General features: G+C 42.8%; 1 protein-coding gene across 2 annotated transcripts in view; it reads right to left on the bottom strand.

The window, feature by feature from the left end:
- Positions 1 to 24,289, bottom strand: part of LOC146611827 (uncharacterized) — a 47,735-nt gene extending 23,446 nt beyond the window's left edge. For both annotated transcript variants that reach the window (XM_085343708.1, XM_085343709.1), the window contains exons 1-2: positions 23,924 to 24,289; positions 2,511 to 2,643 (exon numbers count right to left, since the gene is read on the bottom strand). In XM_085343708.1, coding sequence (XP_085199834.1) covers positions 2,511 to 2,643; positions 23,924 to 24,276 — 486 coding nt within the window. In that variant the 5' untranslated portion in view covers positions 24,277 to 24,289. The remainder of the gene's footprint in view (positions 1 to 2,510; positions 2,644 to 23,923) is intronic.

Below are 24,289 nucleotides of genomic sequence, written 5' to 3'. Positions count from 1 at the left end.
ATAAAATATTTGTCCGGACTGACATCAGGAAAATGATCTATGGAGGAACAAAGTCCCAAATGAACGAATGTGTCATTAAACGCAACAACACCTAATAAGTCACAATCAGAGCTGAGTAATATCTGCATTTATTTGATGATTTTAGCATTTTTGGTCTTCCACAGTAATGAACACACATCCCACTGTGTTTTTGTCACTTCCTGTTTGACTCTATACGACTTGAAAGCAACTGAGAACATGAAGTCATCAGTTTACTGAGCGCAGAGATCAGAGGGTGTAACACCAGGTCAGATTAATGGCGTCAAGGTTAAACTCAGAGTTGCTACCTGACTTAATCACCATGGTAACTGATACTGAACACATCACTAAGTCGGGAGCAGGCTATGATCAGGATTTTAAAATTGGACTTCCACAGATTCTTTTATTTACAGCATGTTTGAAGTTTGATATAGATCATCTGGTGTGTGTGTGTGAGAGAGATGTTAGGCCGTAAACAACCGCTGAGTGTGCATGTGCAGAAGTCTGAATGTTATTATGCTGGAAACACAGAACACACAGCAGTCACTGTCATTTAACCTGATCTGAAACAAACAGCAGTGACTGTTGCTTTACATGGATCCAGTTTCACAGCTGTAAGCTTCACCTATCACCAATAAACAGCAGCACTGAGCGCGCTCAGGCATAAAATCATCCGCTTGAACGTAAATGTTTATTTTACCGCTGCGTGCACGAAATCAGCAGATTAATGATTTTCTGCAACATTCATCTCTCAGTGTTTTATTTTACTGTTTGATCTTCTCTGTTCTTTAAACTTTTTGTGACTTTTAATCATCATCTTCTCATCGTCACCATCTGCTAATGTCTCTGATTGGAGTAAAGCAGCATTTTGTGCAGGACAAAGGTCATGTGACCCACAAGCGTGCATAGATCCTGAATCTGCAAGCCCGGCGTAACAGAGAACGTTAATAACCATCGTGGTATCGAGATCATCTCAGACTCGGAGGCTTTGTTGATCCAGTTTTGTGAACTTTCTTGGTTGTGTATCTCTGATGAGCTGCAAGCTTTCGGTTCAGTCCTAAATCAACATCTCTGAGAAGTTGAGAGACTCCTCGTCCTCTGAGACCACAGCGTCCATCTTTGTCGTGATGTTTGGATGCACAGTGTTTCCACGCAGTGCCGCCTTGATGCTCTGAATAACGACCTCACTTCCTTTTCCCACTGTCACAGCTGCTTACTCAGCAAATGTTCTGCAGGAAACTGGAGCCGTGTTTTTACCAGGTGAACAATGTCAGCAGGTTGAACTCGTTAGTCAGTCAAATCCAGCCGAGTGCCGTTTGCTGCTTCAATGAAGATAAAATCATAGGAAATCTGACCGCCTAACACGGCTAATGCAGCTAATCTGCTCCGGATGCACTTCTGATCCATTTCTTCCACTTCACGCGTCTGAACTTGCAGTTTTTATGTTTCTAAAGTCTCAAACTTTCTGACGTCCTGCAGATTTTTAAATAAAACAGTGTCTAACAAAGAAGTGCTGCACAGGTAGATTTGGAGGAAATGTGCCTCGCAGAGCCGTCAGTGCTGCCGTTTATTAAACCAACAGTGACGATTTATAAAGACATCTGCTCGTGTTTGAATACGATGACACGGTCAGCTGGCAGCAAACATGATGGCTCATGAAACAATGTGATCAATCAGCTGATCGAGTCACATAAACTCTGAACCATCTTCATGTTTCTGTTTATTTAAAAAGGACTATGAATAGACTTAAATTCAGTGTGTAAATATGTCAGATTTAGCCACTAATTTTCATCTAAATCACAGTTATGGACAAACAATAAAAACTAAGAACCAGGCCTCAAGAAATCAAAAACTAAATAACTGGACCAGTAAAGTAATGCAAACAGAGCTGAAGCTGAAACCACGACACATAATCTCTTCTCTGCTTTCATCTGGACCTCATGGACGAGGCGCCCGAGAAACAAACCAGAAAATCTCAAAACTGCTAAAAATAAAAATCTGAAAAAAAAAAAAAAAAAAAGCAGATTTGACAACATCTGGAGTGAAAGTGTAGAAGATCACTCTCCTGTGAGAGACGGCAGAGGTCCTAATGATCTGACTCCCAGATTTTCCATCGATCACCAGGATGTTCCACATGTTCTAACTGATGAGACAAAAAAACTAAACACTAAAACCTTCATTCCAGCTCTGAAGCATCTCTGAGCTCAAACTACACAGAGAGGATTAACTGATGATCCAAAGGAAGCAACAAGAACAAACCCCTGACCTATGAGCCGACAGCTGATCGATCAATATCACCCAGAATCCGAGTGATTGTCAGCAGCTAAGAGTTTCTGCACTCACAGAGTTCAATAAAGACGTGAAGATAAATTCATTTTGTATATTTGTTTAATATTGATCTGCTTCTCCTCTCAGGGTGGAATATAAGCTGCTCTGACGTTATGCACACGTAGGTATGCATCTGTAATCTCTGATGATTAACTCAGACCCACCTTGGAGTGTTTGGAGGGTGACATCGGGCTTCCCGGCGCTGCGTTCATGTCGAGGCTGATCACGGACGTCCAGTCAGACTCGGTCTGGTAGCTGAACTCTGTGGAAACGCTCATCTGGTCGGGGTCGAGGCTCCTGGTGCACAGAGGCAGGAAACAGAGGGGAGAGGATGTTATGTCACCGACCTTTGTTTCTGCTTTCATTGTGCTTGTGCGTGTGTCTGTGTTCATTAAAACACACACTTCACAACAGAAAAACACAACAACGTCCCAGGAGATGAACCACTAAGCAAAGCACATCCTCAAATCCTCCAATCTGAACCCCAAACTCAGCAGTTAGCTGAAGTAAACACAAACATGCCGCAGTGATAGAAACACCATCACGTCCTGCTGTCCTCCACCTGAAACACACAACACCACAGAAACATGAACAGCTGTGCACAGCAGCTGCACTTTCTCTCTTTCCCATTATCACATGTAAGATTTCCAATTACTCTGAAAAATGATGGACTTTAAAAACATGAAGGATTAAAATTAATTTCCCGTCTAAAAGTCAAAGTTCTGCTTAAAACCTCACGATGACTACATCTGTCATTATAATGACAGCTCTCCTGCTAACACACTACAGATAAAGCACCATACCAGACCAGCATGTATGCATGTTATTTAATGTCCTCAAGTGCAAACACACACCCATGCAAACACACGTGCTGCTTCACGTCAAAGCTGCTGTGTTGGTTTTCTTCTCACACCTCTGATTGTTTTAGAGGTTAAACAAACGAACAGGCGAGCCAGAAAAATGACACCTGACGAGGAACGCTCGCTCCCTGCATGCACGCCGCTCAGACCGAGCAATTAGAGCGCCGCAGAGGATTGTAGAGCACGTGTGAGGCATGAGGAGATGTAAGTACTTCAAGGAGGAGCGGTTTCATGCAGCGTTTACAGACTGAACGCTGCTGCAGTCGTGCAGGACGTCAGCAGGCCTCCATGTGTTGTGCTCGTCTTCATTTAGAGTTTGACTCCATCATCAGAGTGCAACACAAAGGCAGTTAAACTGTTCCTAACTGGACAGTGAGGCAGAAACCATTGTGTGCGCTCTCTTTATCCCTGCTGAGTTTTCTCTAGCTTTGCTTTTTGCTGCTGACAGCATGAGACGCTACCTGCAGCCTCTCAGGTGGAACAGGCGAGGACATCCATGGGTGTCATCATGAGGTTTGCTGTGTCTCTGAGCACAGTCTGCAGAGTGAGGAGGAGATGCCAGGAGACAGCTCATCATACGGGGGGGGACCTGGAAAGGACCTCCTCCATCAGCAGGATCATGCTGATGGAGGATGGTATGTGCTCCTTTGTGTGAGGAGGAACGGGATGAGCCTTCAGCTGCTCCCTCATGTGACTCCCAAAGTCTCGTCTAACACTTAAGTTCAGCTCTAGATCAGTGAAAGAACGTCTGGTCGACATCATCTGACCACAACAATCTTTCTGTACCTGCAGCTGTCCTGAGCTCACAACTGCTTTTTAAATTAATCTGTTCATTTCTTCACTGAATCAAACTGAGTTTGACACTCTGTGCTTTAGCTGCCCAAAGGTGTTACCAAGATGGCTGCTAAGTGATGAAATAAACTTCTAGAAGACAGCTGGCTTAAAGTGGGAGGAGCTTGTTTCAGACAGAGGATGTACTAAGGGGCAATACCAAAGCCCAGTATAAGATAAAGAAGGATTATTTTGAACTGTGACTCATGCAAAGCTGCTCTGGTTGAGTCCAAGTGTAAAAACATGGAGCTGGAAATGAGCAGTACAATAACGAATGACAACAACTGTTCATAAAGTTGCTACACTGCGAGGTTTCAAACACAAACAGCAGGACACGAGTGGCTGTAATACCTTCTTAACCCACAAGGAGGCAGAGTTTGACTGTTGCTTGCTGCAGGAACTCACATCAGGTAACGTGACTCAGTTTGTTGTCTGTCGGCCAGATTGTGCAGTTACCTCTGACTGTATCGTGACCTCGTCGTCATGTACAGACTCCTGTCTTTGTAAATAAAGTTAAAATGAATCGTGCAGCTGTGCAGGTGGGACTCGTCTGTGCTTCACACTCTGATCCACCATGTTTATTTCTTTGTGGTGTGAAACCTGATAAAACAGGCTGATAGCGCTCCTTGATAAGCGCCAGGTGATGTTACATGTGTCTGATGAAGACAATCTGTTCACTCTGATCCAAACTCCTGTTGTGAGGAGCTTTCTATTGATAAAGATTAGAAAGGTTTAAGGTAGTTGGGGGGGAAACATGAATGATTGAAAAACCTGCAAAAACTTTATTTCACCACAAACTGTCCAAACCAATCAGCACGTTCTTCTGCCAGGAAATATTTTCATTTTTATAAAGTTTCACTGAAAGGTCACCGACTTGTTATTTTGTGATTGGACACGTGTGAGACTGACCGGCCGGTCACCGGTCGGGCCGAGAACACTGGAAATCGTCTGATTCCGGTCCCTGGCCGGTCGATCGGTGCATCACTATTAAAAATAAGAGCTGTTACAAAGATGGCTGACGAGAATAACAAACAAGGCAAAACGTCTTCTGAGTAAAATGTCCAGGTAAGACTTCACAGCCTTACTGAGATTCCTTTGAACAGTCTCGCCTCAGCCTGTCTGGGGTTTCCTCATTTTTCCTGAAATGTCTCAACATCTCATCAACAGACAAGCATCGACGTGCCGCCTCCAATCAGCCTTTTGGGAACCGAATCCTCGAGTGTGATCGTGCCAGCACATGTGGACGGAGAGAGGAAGCAGCATCTCTGCAGCCCCTCTGTGCTCGCCTCCAGCACGAGAGCTGATTTAAAACGTGGAGCGGTGGGATTTCACTCACTGGCTGTCATGTCGTCACTGCGGCAGCAGATAGATGTGCCCTGCAGTGATGCGACATGTACATACTTGGAGGTGGTTTCACCAGAACAGGAGGGATGTTCACGGTCTCTGCAGAAGGAAACTTTCAGGGGGAAAACAGAAGCAGGTCAAATATTTGTCCTCTCCATAAATAGATTCATACAGGGAGTGCAGAATTATTGGGGAAATGAGTATTTTGTCCACATCATCCTCTTCATGCATGTTGTCTTACTCCAAGCTGTATAGGCTCGAAAGCCTACTACCAATTAAGCATATTAGGTGATGTGCATCTCTGTAATGAGAAGGGGTGTGGTCTAATGACATCAACACCCTATATCAGGTGTGCATAATTATTAGGCAACGTCCTTTGGCAAAACGGGTCAAAAGAAGGACTTGACAGGCTCAGAAAAGTCTAAAATAGTGAGATATCTTGCAGAGGGATGCAGCAGTCTCAAAATTGCAAAGCTTCTGAAGCATGATCATCGAACAATCAAGCGTTTCATTCAAAATAGTCAACAGGGTCGCAAGAAGCGTGTGGAAAAACCAAGGCGCAAAATAACTGCCCATGAACTGAGAAAAGTCAAGCGTGCAGCTGCCAAGATGCCACTTGCCACCAGTTTGGCCATATTTCAGAGCTGCAACATCACTGGAGGGCCCAAAAGCACAAGGTGTGCAATACTCAGAGACATGGCCAAGGTAAGAAAGGCTGAACGACGACCACCACTGAACAAGACACACAAGCTGAAACGTCAAGACTGGGCCAAGAAATATCTCAAGACTGGTTTTTCTAAGGTTTTATGGACTGATGAAATGAGAGTGAGTCTTGATGGGCCAGATGGATGGGCCCGTGGCTGGATTGGTAAAGGGCAGAGAGCTCCAGTCCGACTCAGACGCCAGCAAGGTGGAGGTGGAGTACTGGTTTGGGCTGGTATCATCAAAGATGAGCTTGTGGGGCCTTTTCGGGTTGAGGATGGAGTCAAGCTCAACTCCCAGTCCTACTGCCAGTTTCTGGAAGACACCTTCTTCAAGCAGTGGTACAGGAAGAAGTCTGCATCCTTCAAGAAAAACATGATTTTCATGCAGGACAATGCTCCATCACACGCGTCCAAGTACTCCACAGCGTGGCTGGCAAGAAAGGGTATAAAAGAAGAAAAACTAATGACATGGCCACCTTGTTCACCTGATCTGAACCCCATTGAGAACCTGTGGTCCATCATCAAATGTGAGATTTACAAGGAGGGAAAACAGTACACCTCTCTGAACAGTGTCTGGGAGGCTGTGGTTGCTGCTGCACGCAATGTTGATGGTGAACAGATCAAAACACTGACAGAATCCATGGATGGCAGGCTTTTGAGTGTCCTTGCAAAGAAAGGTGGCTATATTGGTCGCTGATTTGTTTTTGTTTTGTTTTTGAATGTCAGAAATAGGGATGGGTATCGTTTAGGTTTTATCTGATACCGGTGCCAAATCGGTACTTTTGAAACGGTGCCGGTGCTCAAACGGTGCTCAAACCGGTGCTTAAAGAATGGAGAACACAAAATTGGTCCAAAAACCTCTCATATTCAGCTGTTTTTTTGTAAAAAGATAACAATGTTAGCCTTTTCTGCAGCTATGGGGCATATATGGTATCACTCTTAGCTGGAAGCAGTGCTTAAACAATGGAAAAAATACAAACTTTATCCAAAAACCTCTTATGTTTAGCTGTTTCCCTCTTTTTCTTTGGTCATTTTAGCCTTTTTGGCCAGGGTGAAGGGAGCATCTGCCATCAAACAAGAAGACAGCCGCATGTAGCTATGATGATGTTTGCTAGTTCACCTTACATGCATTAATGTAATAACGTGGTTAGCCTACTCAACGTAAATTACACACGAACAACATTAAGCTACTCACGCAGAGAAGAACGGCTGCTGCTGCCATCAAATACGGCGCATTTCTCGGCTTTAAAAAAAAACCCGCTATGCGTTGCCAGGTGTTTCATCGGATTCGAGGTGTTACTTCCTTTGACAGTATCACAGTATCAGCTTAAAGCACTTGTTGCAGGCTGCTGAGTTTGCATATTTTGCTGTGAAGTACAGCCAGACTTTTGACCGCTTCGCCTTGGGCATTTTTAATCTGTAGCTCTGCATAAAAGAACGTACGTACCTGGACCCGCCTACTATCCTCGGAAACGTAAAATGATTGGCTAGAAGTGTATCACAGCTCAGGAAAAAAAAGCACCGAAATGTGCGCTGCTTTTCGGTCTGGTTACTACCGTTTATGTCAGAACCGGTGCCATCATGGCACCGGACACCGGTACCCATCCCTAGTCAGAAATGTATATTTGTGAATGTGGAGATGTTATATTGGTTTCACTGGTAAAAATAAATAATTGAAATGGGTATATATTTGTTTTTTGTTAAGTTGCCTAATAATTATGCACAGTAATAGTCACCTGCACACACAGATATCCCCCTAAAATAGCTAAAACTAAAAACAAACTAAAAACTACTTCCAAAAACATTCAGCTTTGATATTAATGAGTTTTTTGGGTTCATTGAGAACATGGTTGTTGTTCAATAATAAAATTATTCCTCAAAAATACAACTTGCCTAATAATTCTGCACTCCCTGTATGATGAGCAAAGCTGTCATGCAGCGGCTGCATGACAGCTTTGCTAACAACACTTTGCATGTTCCTCAAACAAATTTATGTATTGAGACAGTTTGATTCATCCATGTAAAGGATCTTCGTTTTCTACAGCGTGGAAGCTCGGTCTGCAGATGTGCTCCTGTTTCTGCTGAACTTCAGTCGAATTAAACCAAAGTGACTCCATAAACAAAAACAGGTCACATGACTGAGTTCAGAGACAGCTTTGTGTGTCCTGCACATTCTGCAGCCTGCTGCGAGTCCAACACCACCTCCTGCCTGTATTTCCACACAGCTGGAAAAATCTGTGAACAGATGTCAGAGAACAAAGAACCCTCACACAGAGGGAAAACTGTGAGCTGTGCATCCTTACTTTTAAAAAAAAAAGTGAGTGTAACCTCTGACCCTGTTAAAGATGACTTGAGGGTGAAAATGCGTCTCCCACACTGTCAGCGATCGGCACAAACCAGCCCCAACTTGTGTGAATCTTCTCTTTATTGCAGCAGACAAAGATCTACTGTTACTGATGTTAAAAAACAATGTGTGCTGTTATGATTTTAATACACCAAGGCAACAGATGTCAGTGTGTCAGGGTTAGAATTCACAGATTTGATTAACAGCAGAAATTAAACAGCAGGCGGGTGGAGGTCGAGCGGGTGTAGAAAGGCTTCATTCTTCAAACCAACGCCCCCCCCCCCCCCCCCACCACCCACGAGGAGGGTTTTTTAGGAGAAGGAGTATAATTATTGACCTTCACCAGCACAGGAAATGCAAACATGCTTATTTTAAATGATTATTTTTAAAGTTTAATTACTTACAAGAACTATCTATTCTTGTTCTATAAACTTCAGGTTAAATTTTACATGCACACAGACTCTGATACTGTGAAAGATGCTTTTTGTAGTCAACCTCTGCAAATTTCAACTGAAACTGTCACCAGCAGGGGGCAGCGTTTCTCCAGTACATGTCTGAGATGTTTTCAGACTGCTGCTGTTTAACTCCTGATATTTACTTTTAACTCCATCTTTTTCTTGAGAGGCTCTGCTTTTCATCATTTTAAATAAAAGCTCTTCTTTTTGCTTGTTAAATAAAAGTTAGATTGGGTCACAGCACCATCTCCTGGTACAATCTGGTATTACATGGAAGTACAGCATGGACCTTGTTCAGCTTTAGTTGACGTCTCCTCAACGCACGGATGCTTTGGATATGATTTTTTAAAGGATGTTTTGATAGACTTTGTTAATCATATATAATACATTTTTAAATTATTTTTTGTTTAATTGACTTAATTTAGTCGTGTTGCAATTATTCACCAAAACTTTGATACTGATATACGTTTCATGTCTGCACCTCTTTAAAACAGCTGTATTTTAACACAAGCCATGATATTTATCTAAAAATAGTTACATTTTCTTTGTTTACTCATTAAAAATTAGTATATCATTATAAAATATTTAATAATTTTCCTTTTTAGGTTATGCTTTTCGTCACACTGACAATAAGCTGCATTTACCACATAAAAAAAATGCTGCACTGCATTTTTAAGCTAATTTTATGACAAAGCAAGTCAGAAGTTGTGGCTTTCTGAACTCTTCGGCGGTGTGATAAAGTTTCATCTTTTTCTGAGTTCCTTCTATGGAAAGGGGAGAAACAGAAAGACGTCCGTAGACGCTTTTATTATTATGTGTTTCCTCCTTCCTTTCCAAAGTCAACATGTCAGCATTATTAGCAGCGTGTTCTCGCCGTACTGACAGTTTTTCTTCCGAAGAGGAAGTGTTCTCTGTATTTTATTCCTGTGCAGGACGGAGATGCACGGGTGAAAACAGGATTCGTTTTCCAAACATGGAACATGTCTGCACTTTAAAACGCTCGAAAGCGTTCACAAACACTTGGCCTGGTTTTGCCAGCACGCCACAGCAGCAGCAGTTATTGGTGCAGTGGAAGCTTACTGGCTGCTGCAGACCCGCCCCGTGTCTGGCAAACATTCAGCCTGCAGCGGTCGTTCCAGGCACTCCCTAAACGCTCAGCCAATTTCACAAACAACAGCTGGTTTGGGTTCTCAGAGCAAAGCGCCTGTTTGTATTTCTATACAGCACTTTGGGTTCGTCTATCAGCTTTTAACATGAATTATTCTGAGCAAACAGAAGCACAGCAGAGGGCGGCTCTTTCGCCACACTTTAGCTGAGTATTCAGCTCAAAGTTTCTATTGGGCAACTTCACCCTGGAGAAAGGCTCCAGCCCAGCTCTCATCTCCACTGTGGCCTGTATTCTTTCACTTTTTGTCCATCTTCCATCAGCAGCTCCCGGTGACTCATTAAAGCCCTCGTACAGCAAACAGAGGCTGAGTCAGCCGCTGAATCCTGTCCATCCCTTGTTTAGTTTATTCAGTAGCTGCTGCTGGTTTGATTCGTATTTCTTAACATTACAGATACTAATCTCTGCTGTGGATTCATTTTACTCTGCTAGTTTGGTGGGAGTTTGTGCATGCACGTGCCTGTGTTATGTACTCAGAGTTACTGAAGCTTCGACATGCATGAAAGGCAGATTTCACCTTTTTCACAGTCAGAATTTATTCTGTGTCTGAGCTTTCGTAACGCTGCAGCAGAGCGATAAGAGAAAGGGAGGTTCCAGCTGGAACTGTTTTGGGGAAGGGCAGCCTCATCTCATGTTTGCAGTTGCTACGGACACTTTATTAGGTACACCTCTAGTATCAGTTAAAGCCCTTTTTGCCTTCAGATCTGCCCCATTTCTTCATGGCACAGATTCAACAAAGTGCTGGAAACATTCCTCGGAGATTTTGGTCCATGTTGACATGACATCATCACACAGCTGCTGCTGATTTGACAGCTGCATGGTGAGAATCTCCTGTTCCCCCACATCCCAAAGGTTCAGAGATAAGAAACCAGTTTGAGATGATGTGAGCTTTGGGACAGTGAGCATTATCCTGCTGGAAGCAGCCATCAGCAGATGGTACACTGTGGTTATAAAGGGATGGACATGGTCAGCAACAACACTCAGTTAGGCTGCAGAGATTAAACTGAGCCATCATCCTCCACATCATTGCACAACCTTCAGCAACCTGAACTATTGAAACAAGGCAGGATGGATCCATCACATCATTTATATAAACTTTACCATTCAAACGTTTCTGCAGACAGAAACTCAGCACACAACATTTTTCAGACCTTCCATCGCCCAGTCTGGGTTTGTTATACCCTCAGTGGTACCCAGTGCAGTCGTCTGCTGCTGCAGCCCATAATGTTTGATGTGTTGTGCGAGTGGTTAACGAGTGGTTATCTGTTCCTGTTGCCTTCCTATCAGCTCAAAGCAGTCTGCCCATTCTCATCTGACTGCTGACGTCAACAAGGAAGGTTTTCCTCAGAACTGCTGCTCACCGAATAGGTCAAAGGTCATCTTCACCATGCCTTCATGCCTCTACGCACTGAGTTGTTGCCATGTGACTGGCTGATTAGATATTTGTGCAAACAAGTAGTTAAACAGGCGTACCTGTGTACCTGTGAGTGTATCCTGCCCTCTCAATCAAACATGACATAGATTTTGTGCAGTAGTACAAAATGATCTCAAATGTGCTGGAAACAGCTTCTTTTACAGTCCTGGGGCGTGCTGCACGAGAGCACGCTTCACTTAAGCCTTTGTGTTCATGAACGGGGTCACACAAGTCCAACAGCACATGTGTCACAGGACGGAGGACGGTCATATTTACTCCAGTTTCACACAACACAAAACAGGGCAACAATGTTGTGTTTGTGCTGGAGTTACACTCAGCCAACCTGAGAGCCTTTCAACACACAGCACACACAAGCTGTGACAGAAAGAGACAAAAACACACACGGCATCATTCAGCCTCCTTAAAATAATCCATTCTCCAGAATCACACAAACAATGAATGTTTTCAGTATTCGACTAATCCAATCTCAGAGGCTAATCGCTCATGTTAACAACAATAATGGCTGCAGGTACACAAACACAGACACACGCTGAAAATAAAAGCAAAGCTTCCACTCCATCCCACATTACAAACCTAAACATCCTCCACACAATATTACATTTACACCAATAATCCTCCTGGTTTATCGAGCCATTATAACATTATCAACACCTTGAACAAAGGAGTGTGAAGCTGATGCTGGTTCACAGAAGCAGGTTGTGTTGATGGTGAAGATGCATTTCCAGATTTACCAGTTGCAGCTGTTGTTGTTCTTCTGTAATCCAGTTATTATTGAAGCTGGAACTTTGGCAGCAGGCGTGTTTCCAGCTTATCAGATGACTTTGTAACAATCTGAGCTGGTTTTGTCATGTAGCAGCGCACTTTGCAACAATATGCACACAAAATCCAGTAATTTGGATTTATTTACAGTCAGACGGGCACTTCCACCTGGAATGTGCTGATTCCTAGAATCCGAAGATTTTGGAGGATGTAAACAAAAAGTGTTGCTGTAGAGGCAGAAAGTTCAGTCGCATGTTTTTAGCTTGAATCTGTTCATGTTCCATCAACAATAACAGCACGCCGAATTAGCTGCTAGCAATTCCTACATGACTGAACTTGTGGATACTAGATTACTTTGTGATTGAGTCGAGGAGCACTGCAGTAAATAAATATATTTAGAAATCCCACTAGTCTCATAAGCTTCACTAGACTGATCCAGAGATGCTGTATCGAGGTGAGGGATTGTAGCATATACTCTTTAACAGGCTGCTGAGCTCAGCGAGCTGTGAAACATGGAAAATGATATTAACACAGTCTTTTCCTTCAATGGCCTCGACAGCATCATCATGCACAATCACAAGAACCTGCTCAGGTGCATTTCCTGCTTCCAAGGATATCACACTTCCACTGACTGAGTTTTAACCGAGTTATCGTTTCACAGTTTCTGGCCATCCAGCTCTAAAGCTGTGAAAACACCAACATGCTGACAGCAACAGGAAAATATTTATGGTCGGAGAACAATGGCCTCACATCTCCCTTTGATGAGAACAATTCATTCTGACTTCTTCTGTCTATCACACCTCCACCTCTTCACTTGCATTAAACCATTATCATCTGCAGCATACCAGAAAATGTTGTTTTGTTGCACACAGGCGTGGTGATGTAGTCTAATCAAAACAGCGACTGAACAGAGACATGGAGGACCCGTCCAGTATCCTTTACAAAACTGGTTTTGTGTCAGTGCTTACGCAAAATAAACAAACTTGAGCTCTTACTTTTAACCACAGATGCTCCTCCAAGGGAAAAGGCAGCGATCTGTAGCTCTGCATTCAGCTCTCAGGTTTAACACGTTTAAGACGAGCAGTCACAGTGGAAACAACCAGAAGAGCTGAAAAAGCTTAAACAGACTGAAAGCTGTCGGAACGAAAAGTGTCTACAAAGAGAAGCCAACATAGCAGTTTCTCAGGGTTGCATTCTTCTGAATGTCCAGCAGGGGGCGACTCCTGTGGTTGTGGCTCTGTTTCTTTCCTTTCTTGAAAAGTTGAGAAAAGACAGACTTTTCAAACGCCACCACAGCTGTCAGCTTTCACTCAAACACTCGAGCGCTACCGTTAACCAATCAAATCGCTTCCTGCAAACATCCAGAATGAGTGAGGTGGGCGCTCGTTTGGTTTAGCATCAAAATGCAGGAGAAGCTGATCATTGTGGCAAGTAATCCTGTCAAAGGTGGACATCACCACCGTGAGGTTCCCCACTGGTCTCTGGGTGATCGTCTTTTCTGAAAGCCAGAATCACCAAACTTCAGGGAACGGGCTTCATGTTTTCTTTAATATGACCAGAAATGAGTGACTGAGCCCAAAACTGATCAGGAAACTATTCAGAGGTCAGAGCTGAGGGTCATTTTACCACAGACGTCTGCAGAACCACTGTGTTTGCAGCCACGCTCTTTAAATCGAACAAAACGTGCAGAGAACAAGAACATCATGCCGACCTGGACAAGAAGATGAGCCTTCATTTTCCTGACCGCACCTCAAATGTGTGATAATATTTCAGTACAGCCCCGGAAATGTAATAGTTCTCAATCTGCTGGTGAACCAATTCAGTCTTTGTAGAGCAGATTCGCTACGGCAGCTCTTTACCATCGAGGTTGGTAATAAAACGTTTCCACCTGTTGTGCAGACCAGTGGCCAAAAAGATACTCAAGCAAAGGAATTAAAGAGTCAATATATGTGTCTCTGAGCTCTTCTTCTATCATGTAAAAACATGTAATGTGGATCAAACGGCTGTTCCTCCCTCTCAGCTGTGTCAGTTAAAATAAAGATCCTATATCCCACATGAACAATAGAGTTTGGCAGCAGGACAAGAGACGTTTCTCAGAACCTTCTGCATTATTAGGCCAGAACAAAGGTTACAATATCCGCCTAATTGGCTCGTCAAAAAGTGGTTAAGAAGGTGGTTTTATGTCAAGACAAATCATGTTTTATGGAGCTCCTCAGAAGCCCGAACAACATGACAGAGGTGACTTTCTACGAGCAGAAACAGGACGTATTACTCAACGTTCAAAACCTGTTTCAGGCCCCACGTTTCACTGCCTGCTCCCTGCAGCGACGTCCTCGACATACGAGCTGATTCTTTTGTTTTCAGCTAACCCGAGTCATCGCCTCATCACCCTCTTCCTCCCAATCAATCTGCACTATCAGAACTGGGTCAAAGATTAGCTCAGTCAGCATGTAAGGAAGCAGAAATCAATACGTTCATTACGAAAAGACAACAACTGTAGAGATGACTGCAGAAAAATCCACGTGTCATTACATCATTTACTGATGGCTCCAATCAATACTGTCTAACAGAGGTGTGGACTCGAGTCACATGACTTGGACTCGAGTCAGACTCGAGTCATTAATTTTATAACTTTAGACTTGACTTGAAAAAATGTTCTAAGACTTGTGACTTGACTTGGACTTTTATACCAATGACTTGGGACTTGAATTGGACTTGAACCGGTTTACTTGAAAAAACTTGATATTTTACCCCAAATATAAAATTTAACATGCATATTATATAGAGATTGAAAATGTGACGTCATTCACGGGTAGAACCGCAAAGGATTCTGGGAACTCGTGGCAAGCGGTAGTAGCTCACGCAGGCTTTCAATTAAAATCAGTCACACAGTGATAAAAAGAAACACAAAAATGTCAAGAAGCCGTTGTATCATTAACTGCAATAGCCGGTCACATGACAGCCACGGGAAGCCGACGGGTAAAGAGATCGGTTGTTATCGGATTACGTCGTTGAAGAGAAATTGTTCGAGCCATGTTTCCGAAGTAACAAAGACGCGACGGGTGGCCTGGATTGCAGCCATTCAAAGATCAAATATAACGTCCCAGAACACTCCAGCTCACAGGTTAGTCTGCTCCAAGCATTTACACGAAGGTCAGTGTTTTTTAGTAGTTAATACGTCATTTTCATAACATAATTGGTGATATAGGTTACAAGCAAGTCTGGCGCTGAACAGAAATTGTCGCGCTATGCTCCTTTGTTTATTGTGCATAAATAGTGAATTGTCCTGACACAATATTGCGTTTCGCTTCTGTTATTATGGTACATTGACAAAAACATATACTTTTATTCACAGGATAAAACAGGTTTTTTGTATCACTAATTGCCCAGTACGATTACAGCATACAATATTGTTGTCACTGCTACATTTCTGTGATGCTACCAGAAATTATTTCCACTACTAATTAATTACCGTTGAGCTCAAAGGTCCTATTAATAAACGGTTAAGGAATGTGTATTTATGACGACGATTTGTGAGACTGGTAAACTTATGATACGTACGATGGTCTTTCGTTCTACACGGTGCATTTCAAGGTCCTGCACCCATCCGTCGGTAAACTGTACCTGGGCTTGTTGCAGTGACCTGAAGTTACTAAACTTCATGAGTGTATGCACTCACTCCAAGAACCGTATGATTATAAATATGCATATAAATATGCTACGATGAGATAGCTGACTTCATCTAACTAGCAAATGTTGTCCAGGCTACGTTGGTGATACAGTTTTTTTTAATGTGTATGATATTTTTGTCATGCGATTTTAAAGCCAGTCCTACAACCGCATCCAAGAATAACATGCAGCTTATCTCAGAACTATCAGTGAAAACTATTCTTGGAGCTAGGTTTAATTGAGCTGCATTTTAAAGAGGTGCAATTTCACAATTTGTGTATATTTTCTAAGTTCACTATTTTGTCATGTGTTGAGAAAAACACAGATTTTAAAATTACATGGTCTAATATTTACATTTAGCATATAATTGCAACATGCTTTTTTTCGTTTTTTTTTTTTTTAAAGACTCGAAAGGACTTGAAATTCAAAGTTTCAGACTTGTGACTTGACTCGGACTTTTACACCAGTGACTTGAGACTCGACTCTGACTTGCCTGACATTACTTGAGACTTGACTTGAGACTTGAGGATAAAGACTTGAGACTTACTTGAGACTTGCAAAACAATGACTTGGTCCCACCTCTGCTGTCTAACATCACATATAAGTCAGTTCTACCATTGATGCTTCAGAATACAAGCAGCATTTAACCATGCAATCTAAATCAATATAAACATTTTATAATGTGAACAGGTTGTTGTGCACCAGTCGCAGTGACAGAGTGTTTCCTGCTGTGTCTCGTCAGTGTTATATGAATGAACAGGTGTGGACAGGTGTGCTGCATGCATTCAGCTGCGAGCTGAAACTCAGGTCTGAGCCTCCAAATCTTGTTTTCTTTTCTGTTTTTTAACTTTTTGCACAGAATAATGACCAAATAGAAGCTTTAAAAAAACGTGAGATTTAATCAGATTTTATTTATTCAACTTGTCTCGTTTAAAAATGAACCCAAAATTAAGTTGGTACGATAAATGTCCAGTAACAAAACAAAAACCTATTAAAAGTTGACAGAAGGGAGAAGCCTGAAAAGGTTCAACTGTAGCCGAATACACGAGACAAAAACCTGTAAGTTACTGTACTGTAGTTTACTGTTAGTGTAAATGTGGTTTAATACAGAGCAGAAATATCAGTGTTGACAGACAGTCAATAGGAATAACAGGAATATTCTGGATATTTGGACTAGTGCTGGGCCATATCCTGCTGTTCACAGTAACACCGGTTTAATGTTGGGCAACGATAAGAAAATGAGATATTGTGATAGAATATGGGTAAAACGCACATGCGCAGTGCCTTTGTTTTCATACGCACATGGCGGAAAAAGCGTGGCGGCGACGGAGAATGAGAAGGGTGAAAGCGGATCGTTGAATGAAACGATGAACCAGAACTGGTTTGTAAAAATGCTGCAACTTCAGTGGTGTGGAACTGGTTTAGCTTTCGTCCGTCAGATACACAACAAAGCACTATTTTTGGTAGAGCATGCTAGCGGGCCGACGTTATTACAGTGTTGTTTGGAAAATACGGCACACTTAAAATCAATCCTTTGATTTTTCTGAAAATCGACAGTGCCCTTATAATCCCGTGTGCCTTATGTATGAACTCTGGTTGTGTTTACTGACCTCAAAACTATTTTATGTACACGGCGCTCGAAAATCTGTCAAATGTTTTAGTACGACTTTGCTAAGCTACGAAGCCGCACCGCTTGATGGATTGTCGGAGCATTACGGCTATCGTAGGCAGGAGCCTGGCGGAGTGATACGTACTGTGCTTCAACATAATATTACCGTATTTTGTGTGTATAACCTCTTTTTAAGTGTTGTGGATATTATACATGGTTATGCTGAGGATATGTCGGCCAGTTTCCACTGGAAATGCCTTTTGGTTAAACTGTCAGCAACGAATTTGCATTTGCACTGTTAAATTTTTATATAACTTTAATGCACATAAAAAACAGCTGCTTGTTTAAGTGAAAATACATTGATGGGGGTTTTTTGCACTAATAAAGTTGTGGAGTTGTAAAGTATTTTGTCTCGTGTCAATTACATCAATAGTTATATTGTTATTGCAAATTTTCAAATGTATATCGTGATAACTATTTCTGTCATATCGCCCTGCTCTGTTTGGATACAGGACTGCATATTTATTTATGAGTGATAATTTAGAGCTTTATGAACTTTTTCCCCACTTTAAGATTTGCTTCAGTCAAATTAAGTCGGAGGTAATAAAATGCAGTATAAGAAAAACATGCAAATGCTGGAGTCTGAATTATGGTACAATAATTGAAAAGGGCTGAAAATTCAACCATGTAGACGCTTTTCAGCTGGAGAGACGGTTCAAGCTTCACTCGTCTGTGACCTCTGACCTTACTAGAAAGAAAAAGTCCCTGATTTAGCCTCTGACAGCATCGACTGATCACCTGTGAGCTCTTGATTCTTCCTCCTTTAGAGGAAATATTTTCTCATCCAAAGTGAGAATTGTAATATTCAAAGCAGATAGAAATCCCATCTCAGCAAATATGTGATTTATTATCACTATCGATAAAACCTGAAGAGACATGACTGCAGTACATGTGATGGGAACACATCCAAAAGCCTTTCACATGATTCACTCACAACCAGCAAACTCTGCAGAAGTCTGACAGATTCATTTCCAGGGAACCACCAATGATCATCTGCACACTGATCGAGTGCTCGCTGCGGCCTTCAGCACAGCTGCTACCACGACCGCTGTACTGCACTGACCCAATGCTGTTGTCGTCCTTGGATGAAGGACGACAACAGCATGAAACTATTTCTAACATCACTGAAGAAAAAAAGATGAGAAACTAATCAGACTTCACCCCAAACTGATTCTTTGAGGTGAGTAACCCTGCGTCCACAGCAGCGGTTTTAGTTTCTGTGTTCGCTGGGGGTGTGGCCTAACACTATCTGCTGATACAGCAATTTTGTGAAACTTAAAACTCAGAACCGAGATGTACTGACTAATCCACAAATCACGCTCTCACCTCTCTCGGGTACACCTGAGGGTTTACACATCGTAAAATCTGAGGTTCAGATGGTTTTACTACAAGTCAGAATTATAGTCTGACGTTTCTAATCTGGATTACCTTCCTCTAGAAAAAAAAACAAAAAAAAAAAACACACATTACAGCCTTTAAGCTTAATCGATACCTCTGCAGGGAATCTATGGACCTACGATTTTCTCTCTTCCAGTCAGTCTGAAAAATAACAGCAAAAGAAGGAGCAGGAAGTGACAGTGAACAGACCGTGCCATGTGTAGAGAGAAAAACTAAATCCAAACTAGAAATGCAGCAAATCAACAAGAATAAGGAAACACTGAGCTCAAACTTCTGATTTTCCAACTTTAAAACAAAAGATTTGGCTGCAGCGTGTTAAACTCTGAACGCAGGGACGCTCATTTGTTTAAATGAGAGAGAAAAAAAAATGACTTTTTGATCAAACTAAAAGACAAAATTCTCAGGAAACATTAAAATTTAGCAAACTTTAAATATTTGTGTGTTTCATAAAGTATTTAGGAATTTTAATCAGTTCTTCATCAATCGTTGTAAATGTTTCTGTAACATGTGTCATGTATGACGTTGCAAACACGCACACGAGCCTGCAGAATCAGGCTAACCTTAGCAGCAGCTCTGGTTTCTTTGCGATGTTCCAGTTTATTCTGACAAAGCCGACACACAACCACTCTTTATTTTCTTACATCACAGGTTATCTTGGCTGTTAATGTCAAATCTGCTGATGTACATCAATGAAATAACAGTAAAACACTCAGCCGAGTATTTCTGGTGCCAACGAGCAAACAAAGCAGCATTTAAAGATGTAGTCAGCTCTCCGAGCACATCCCTGCTGTGCACGAGTCATGAGGTGGTGACTCAGTCATGTTTGATAAAGATCTTTAGTCCCAGTAAATCGATCAGATTTATGAGAAGCATCTTTATCCTCAGAAACAACAACAAACATCAGAATCATCTCAGTGACGATGAATTAAACACAGAAAAAACAAACTCGTTTCCCAGAAAGATTAGTCGTCATTACAAAACTACACAAACTGATGAGTCACAAAAATTCACCTCGATCTACAAGCAGCTACGAGTGTGTGCATCGGCCTGGTTTACTTGTTAAATCCTGCACTGAGACCACAGGGCTCGCTCACGCTGGCGTCAAACCTCCACGCCCTCACATCAAGCTGTGCGCTCAGTGCGAGCGGCTCCCGCTGAAGGGCGTGACGCCTTCATCCAGTCTGCAAGATCAGATCGCCTCAGGACGCTGCGAGCATGAAACTCCACACAGACAAATGTACAGATCAGATTTTAGAGATAACTCAGCGACTGTTGATTCTGTTTATAGGCTCAGTTCTTTCTGATTCCTGATGCTTTTCCAGGATCTAGATCTCGTCTTTTTATATCTGCAAAGATAAAAGAAGGTTTATTCCTTCAAAACTGTTCTTTTATATTTAAGGAAACATCAAACTCAACTTAAACTTTGCTTTTCTGACTCCATCAGAACTCATCTGCTTTCAGTGTGTTTGGAGAGTCTTTTTCTCCCTGGTTTTCTCTGGTTTGTAGAAACGACTGAGAACATTTTCTGTCTGGCAGGTTTGAAACGCCTCCGCACTTCGAATCCATTTAGTAAGTTTTGGTTATGCTTTGTTTCAAAAAGGAGGCGTGTCCAGTTTCACAGCCAGATACGCCGATTTGTCACATCCAGAGTGACAAGACGCCAACATCGGTGATCTTCACAGTCAGTCCATCTATTGTATGGCACAGTAAACCAACATAGAACTGAAATGAACAGATCAGTTCTCACAGACACCTGGTGGAGCTTTCTGACTGAATCAGCAGGATAACTGCAGTGATGCATATCTGTCCTACAGAGGTTTCAGCATCAATGCGACATCGAAACAGAGCAGAACAGAGCGTGTGACTCTGGTGCTTCATGTCATCATGTCACTGCTCTGCTGCTGTCACAAAAACGCCGCCATGATGAAAGGAAGTGATAAGCTGAGATGTTTACGATTCTTAAGGACTGTGTAATCTCTCTACAGACATCGTGGTGACTGCGGCAGGTACACAGCTGCAGGTTTTAGGATAGATGCATTTTTATCCTCTGATGTAAACACGACAGAAGCAGAGGAATAACTTAGATGTGCTGTGGCTGTTTTTCCTGAATAACCTCTCCTGATTTTGGATCCTCGTGGATCCTCAAAACTCATCCCAAAACAGACATGAGACGAATGTATGAGGAGGAAACATGCAGGTCACTCGTGAATCATGTCTGCATGTGAGGATAAAAAATAATCCCTGAATCAGTCCGAGAGGAAAGCCGGGTGAAGGATTGCCGTGACATCCACACCTGAAGCCTTCGTCTAAACGTGACCTGCACTCTTCACCTGTTACAGAAACAATGTGAAGCTGTCAGTGATAGATTGCCTTGCAGTGAGATCACCGTGCAGACCCTGGTATGTTTATGATGACAGATGAGACCTGTATCCGAGTGCTGATGAATTCCTGCTGGAATCTGTAACCAGAGCAGCACTTTGAAACTTTCATGTTGGTTGGAGGAAGCAGGAAGTCGCAGCCTGTTCAGAGTCAGAGAGAAACACGAGGAACTTGGAAAGCTTTAGTGTCGAGAGGAAAAATACCAAAGTCTGTCCTCTTCTTCAGAATCCACCTGTGAGACAGGTGTGCAGGCTTCATTTAAAGGCAGGGGAATTACTTCATTATTATATCCGGGTCCAAGTACATTCAGCTCCCAAAGGCCAAAGTTTGAGTTAAAAATGATCCAGATTCTATCAGCTCTAATAAAACGATCAGTGTTTCTGTTCTCCAGATGTTAGACATGCATGGTAGAGGATTATGAGATTCGCAGGATGTTTGATAGTTTCCATGTAAAGATGATATAAACATTCAAAATGAACTAGAAAGAAAACCTGAGTCACAATAATGTGCAAAGTTGTTATCAGCCACAGAGCTATAAGCACATGAGAACAGGGCAGACAGAGGACGGGGTTGAACTTCATGTCGAGGGTCCCTGACAGCACGAGACAAACGCCGTCACATGACAGGAAGAAGACAATGAAAACAAACCAAACTTCAGCCAAGAACGTCTGAGAGGATCCATCATAGCACAAGGTCAGTCATTAATATGCTGCATGGTTTGGATTATGTTTGAACCTTAATTTCACTTTAACCTCACACGGAGCGCGAGGGCCGGATGCTGCACCATACCCAGGTCTGACAAAGAGGATGGTGCTCATCTTTATCACATCAGTGTGGTTATGGAGACTGTTGGAGACAAACTGGAGCTCAGGTCTGTTAGCACAGCTGCCATGTTATTGATCAGATAATGTGGCCACGCCCCCAAGTCTTATTCCAAGTTAAACAGGTGACTTATAAAACAAATCGCCTGAGATTATCTACAGAGACAAAAACAGGCTTCGTTAACACTTCAGCTCCTGATGGTGAACAATCAGATCCTACTGATCATCCAACCAAACACTCAGCAGCACGAACGGCCTGATTTAGTTTACATCATAACAACGATCAGGATGAAGCTTTATTCAGTTCGTCTCGTTACTCAGTGACTCAGTACTTTCTTAGACAATGTGGCGAGCACCATCTATATTTGGACTTCACAGGTAAACGTGTCACGCCCTGCACGGCAGGTTTTTAATGTTTTCTAATTACTGTCTCACAACAAACATGCTGCAGGTAACCTGACAATGTGCAACAACAACAGCTGACTCAGAGCTCCAACCATCAGCGTGCTTAAGAGAAAAGACAGAGAACAGAAATATCCGGGTTAAATAAAGAGCTGGAAAGTCATCGTAACCACTTGAGGTTGAGTGGTTTCTCTTTGAAACTCTAATTTAACCAGGAGCAGTGACTCAGAGGGGATAACTGCTCGTAGAGCTCCTCAAGGCGAGCAAGAACTAGACCAGCAGGGTGCCACAGATTCACTACCATCCTCTCAGACAAAGGTCCGTGTTATAATAACTCCATAAACATGCATTAGGAGACGTGGCTGCTCCGTAGCTAATTAAGCAAAATCAGTTTTATTCCACTGAGTGCTGGAGCACGAGGGGGTCAGTACCACCCCAGGCCCACCCTGACCTGAAGAGTTTGAGTTTAAATGAGTTATTTGAGGGCACAGGTCAGTCACTCATCACGGTCCCACACAGAGAAGACCTCGTGTGTCCAATTAACCATTAAATCTGCATATTTCTACAACACAACCTCCACCTTTCTCCTGCGGTGCCTGTTTAACTCCCTCGACATTTTTCTGGTGATGCACACAAAGCCGTGCATGACTAAACTAGCTCAGCTCAGAGCTGCTGCGTTCTGATTTCAAAAAAGCGCCAGAGGCGGTAAACAGCCACTCTGAGACGCTCACTTCAGCAGCTCCCTCGCTTCTGCAAACACAGAGCTGTAACTACCAACAGCGAGGTCCTGGGACAGTGAGGGGCCAAAGCCAGGCACGGGGGGTCTTATTTAGATTTTAGATCGATATACAGAAGATCAATATATTCAAGCATTACTTACAGTACAGGCTGCTTACCAACAGGCTGCCCTGATGCCTTTGATCACAATTAAATCTTCAAATAGATTAAATGAGTCTAAATGTGAGCAAATCTAAAAACATTAAAGAGACAGATGCCAGATAACAGACATACTTTGACTACTTTTGACCCATATGTGTCCAAAGATGCAGATGTGGGACAAAGACATGTCTGTTATTTTGGAAACTATAAACATGATCATAATATAAACACATGAATCTGTGAAATAACGAAAAACAAAAACAAACATGGATGTGGGACAGTGCAAATCTAACCCGGGTAAGGAGCTCCCGTGTGTGCCACATGTGGGCTAAACAGAACACTGTCTGGCACTGTGACCTGCATCAGCGCGCGTTCAAAGCTGCATCACTGCGGACTGTGTGACCTCCGCTTACAGCTCAACTCTGAAAGCTCAGAATAACTTCAGAGAAAGTTTCTGGCTTACTTGTAGCTGCTGAAGCTCTCCAGCTCATCGGTGTCAGGGAAGAACACCTCTCCTCCTCCTCCTCCTCCTCGGTCTTTGTCTTTGGATTTCTTCCGTTTCAGCTTGAACGGCAGCAGCCGCCGTTTCTTCTTTTCTTTCGGGGAATTGAGTGAAGAGTCCCCGGGTAGAGTCGGGTTGTCTCCCGGGCTGAGAGAGCCGGGGCTCCAGGGTAGCCCCCCCGGGATGTCCGCGGGGTTGGTCCCTGCACCCACTACATCTTTGAGGGACCCCGACCTCTTCAGCTCCTTCTTCTCCTTCTCCGGTGATTTGAGGCTGAATAGTTTCCGGACTTTGAGCGTGCTGGACTTACTCATGGTGTCCGCCGTG

The sequence above is a fragment of the Diplotaxodon limnothrissa genome, linkage group LG19, assembly GCF_057381915.1.
Source record: "Diplotaxodon limnothrissa isolate DT_005_m linkage group LG19, D_limnothrissa_male_GT1.1, whole genome shotgun sequence".
NCBI lineage: Eukaryota > Metazoa > Chordata > Actinopteri > Cichliformes > Cichlidae > Diplotaxodon > Diplotaxodon limnothrissa.
The sequence above is the reverse complement of the archived record's forward strand: the minus strand, read 5'-3'. Positions and strand labels throughout refer to the sequence as shown.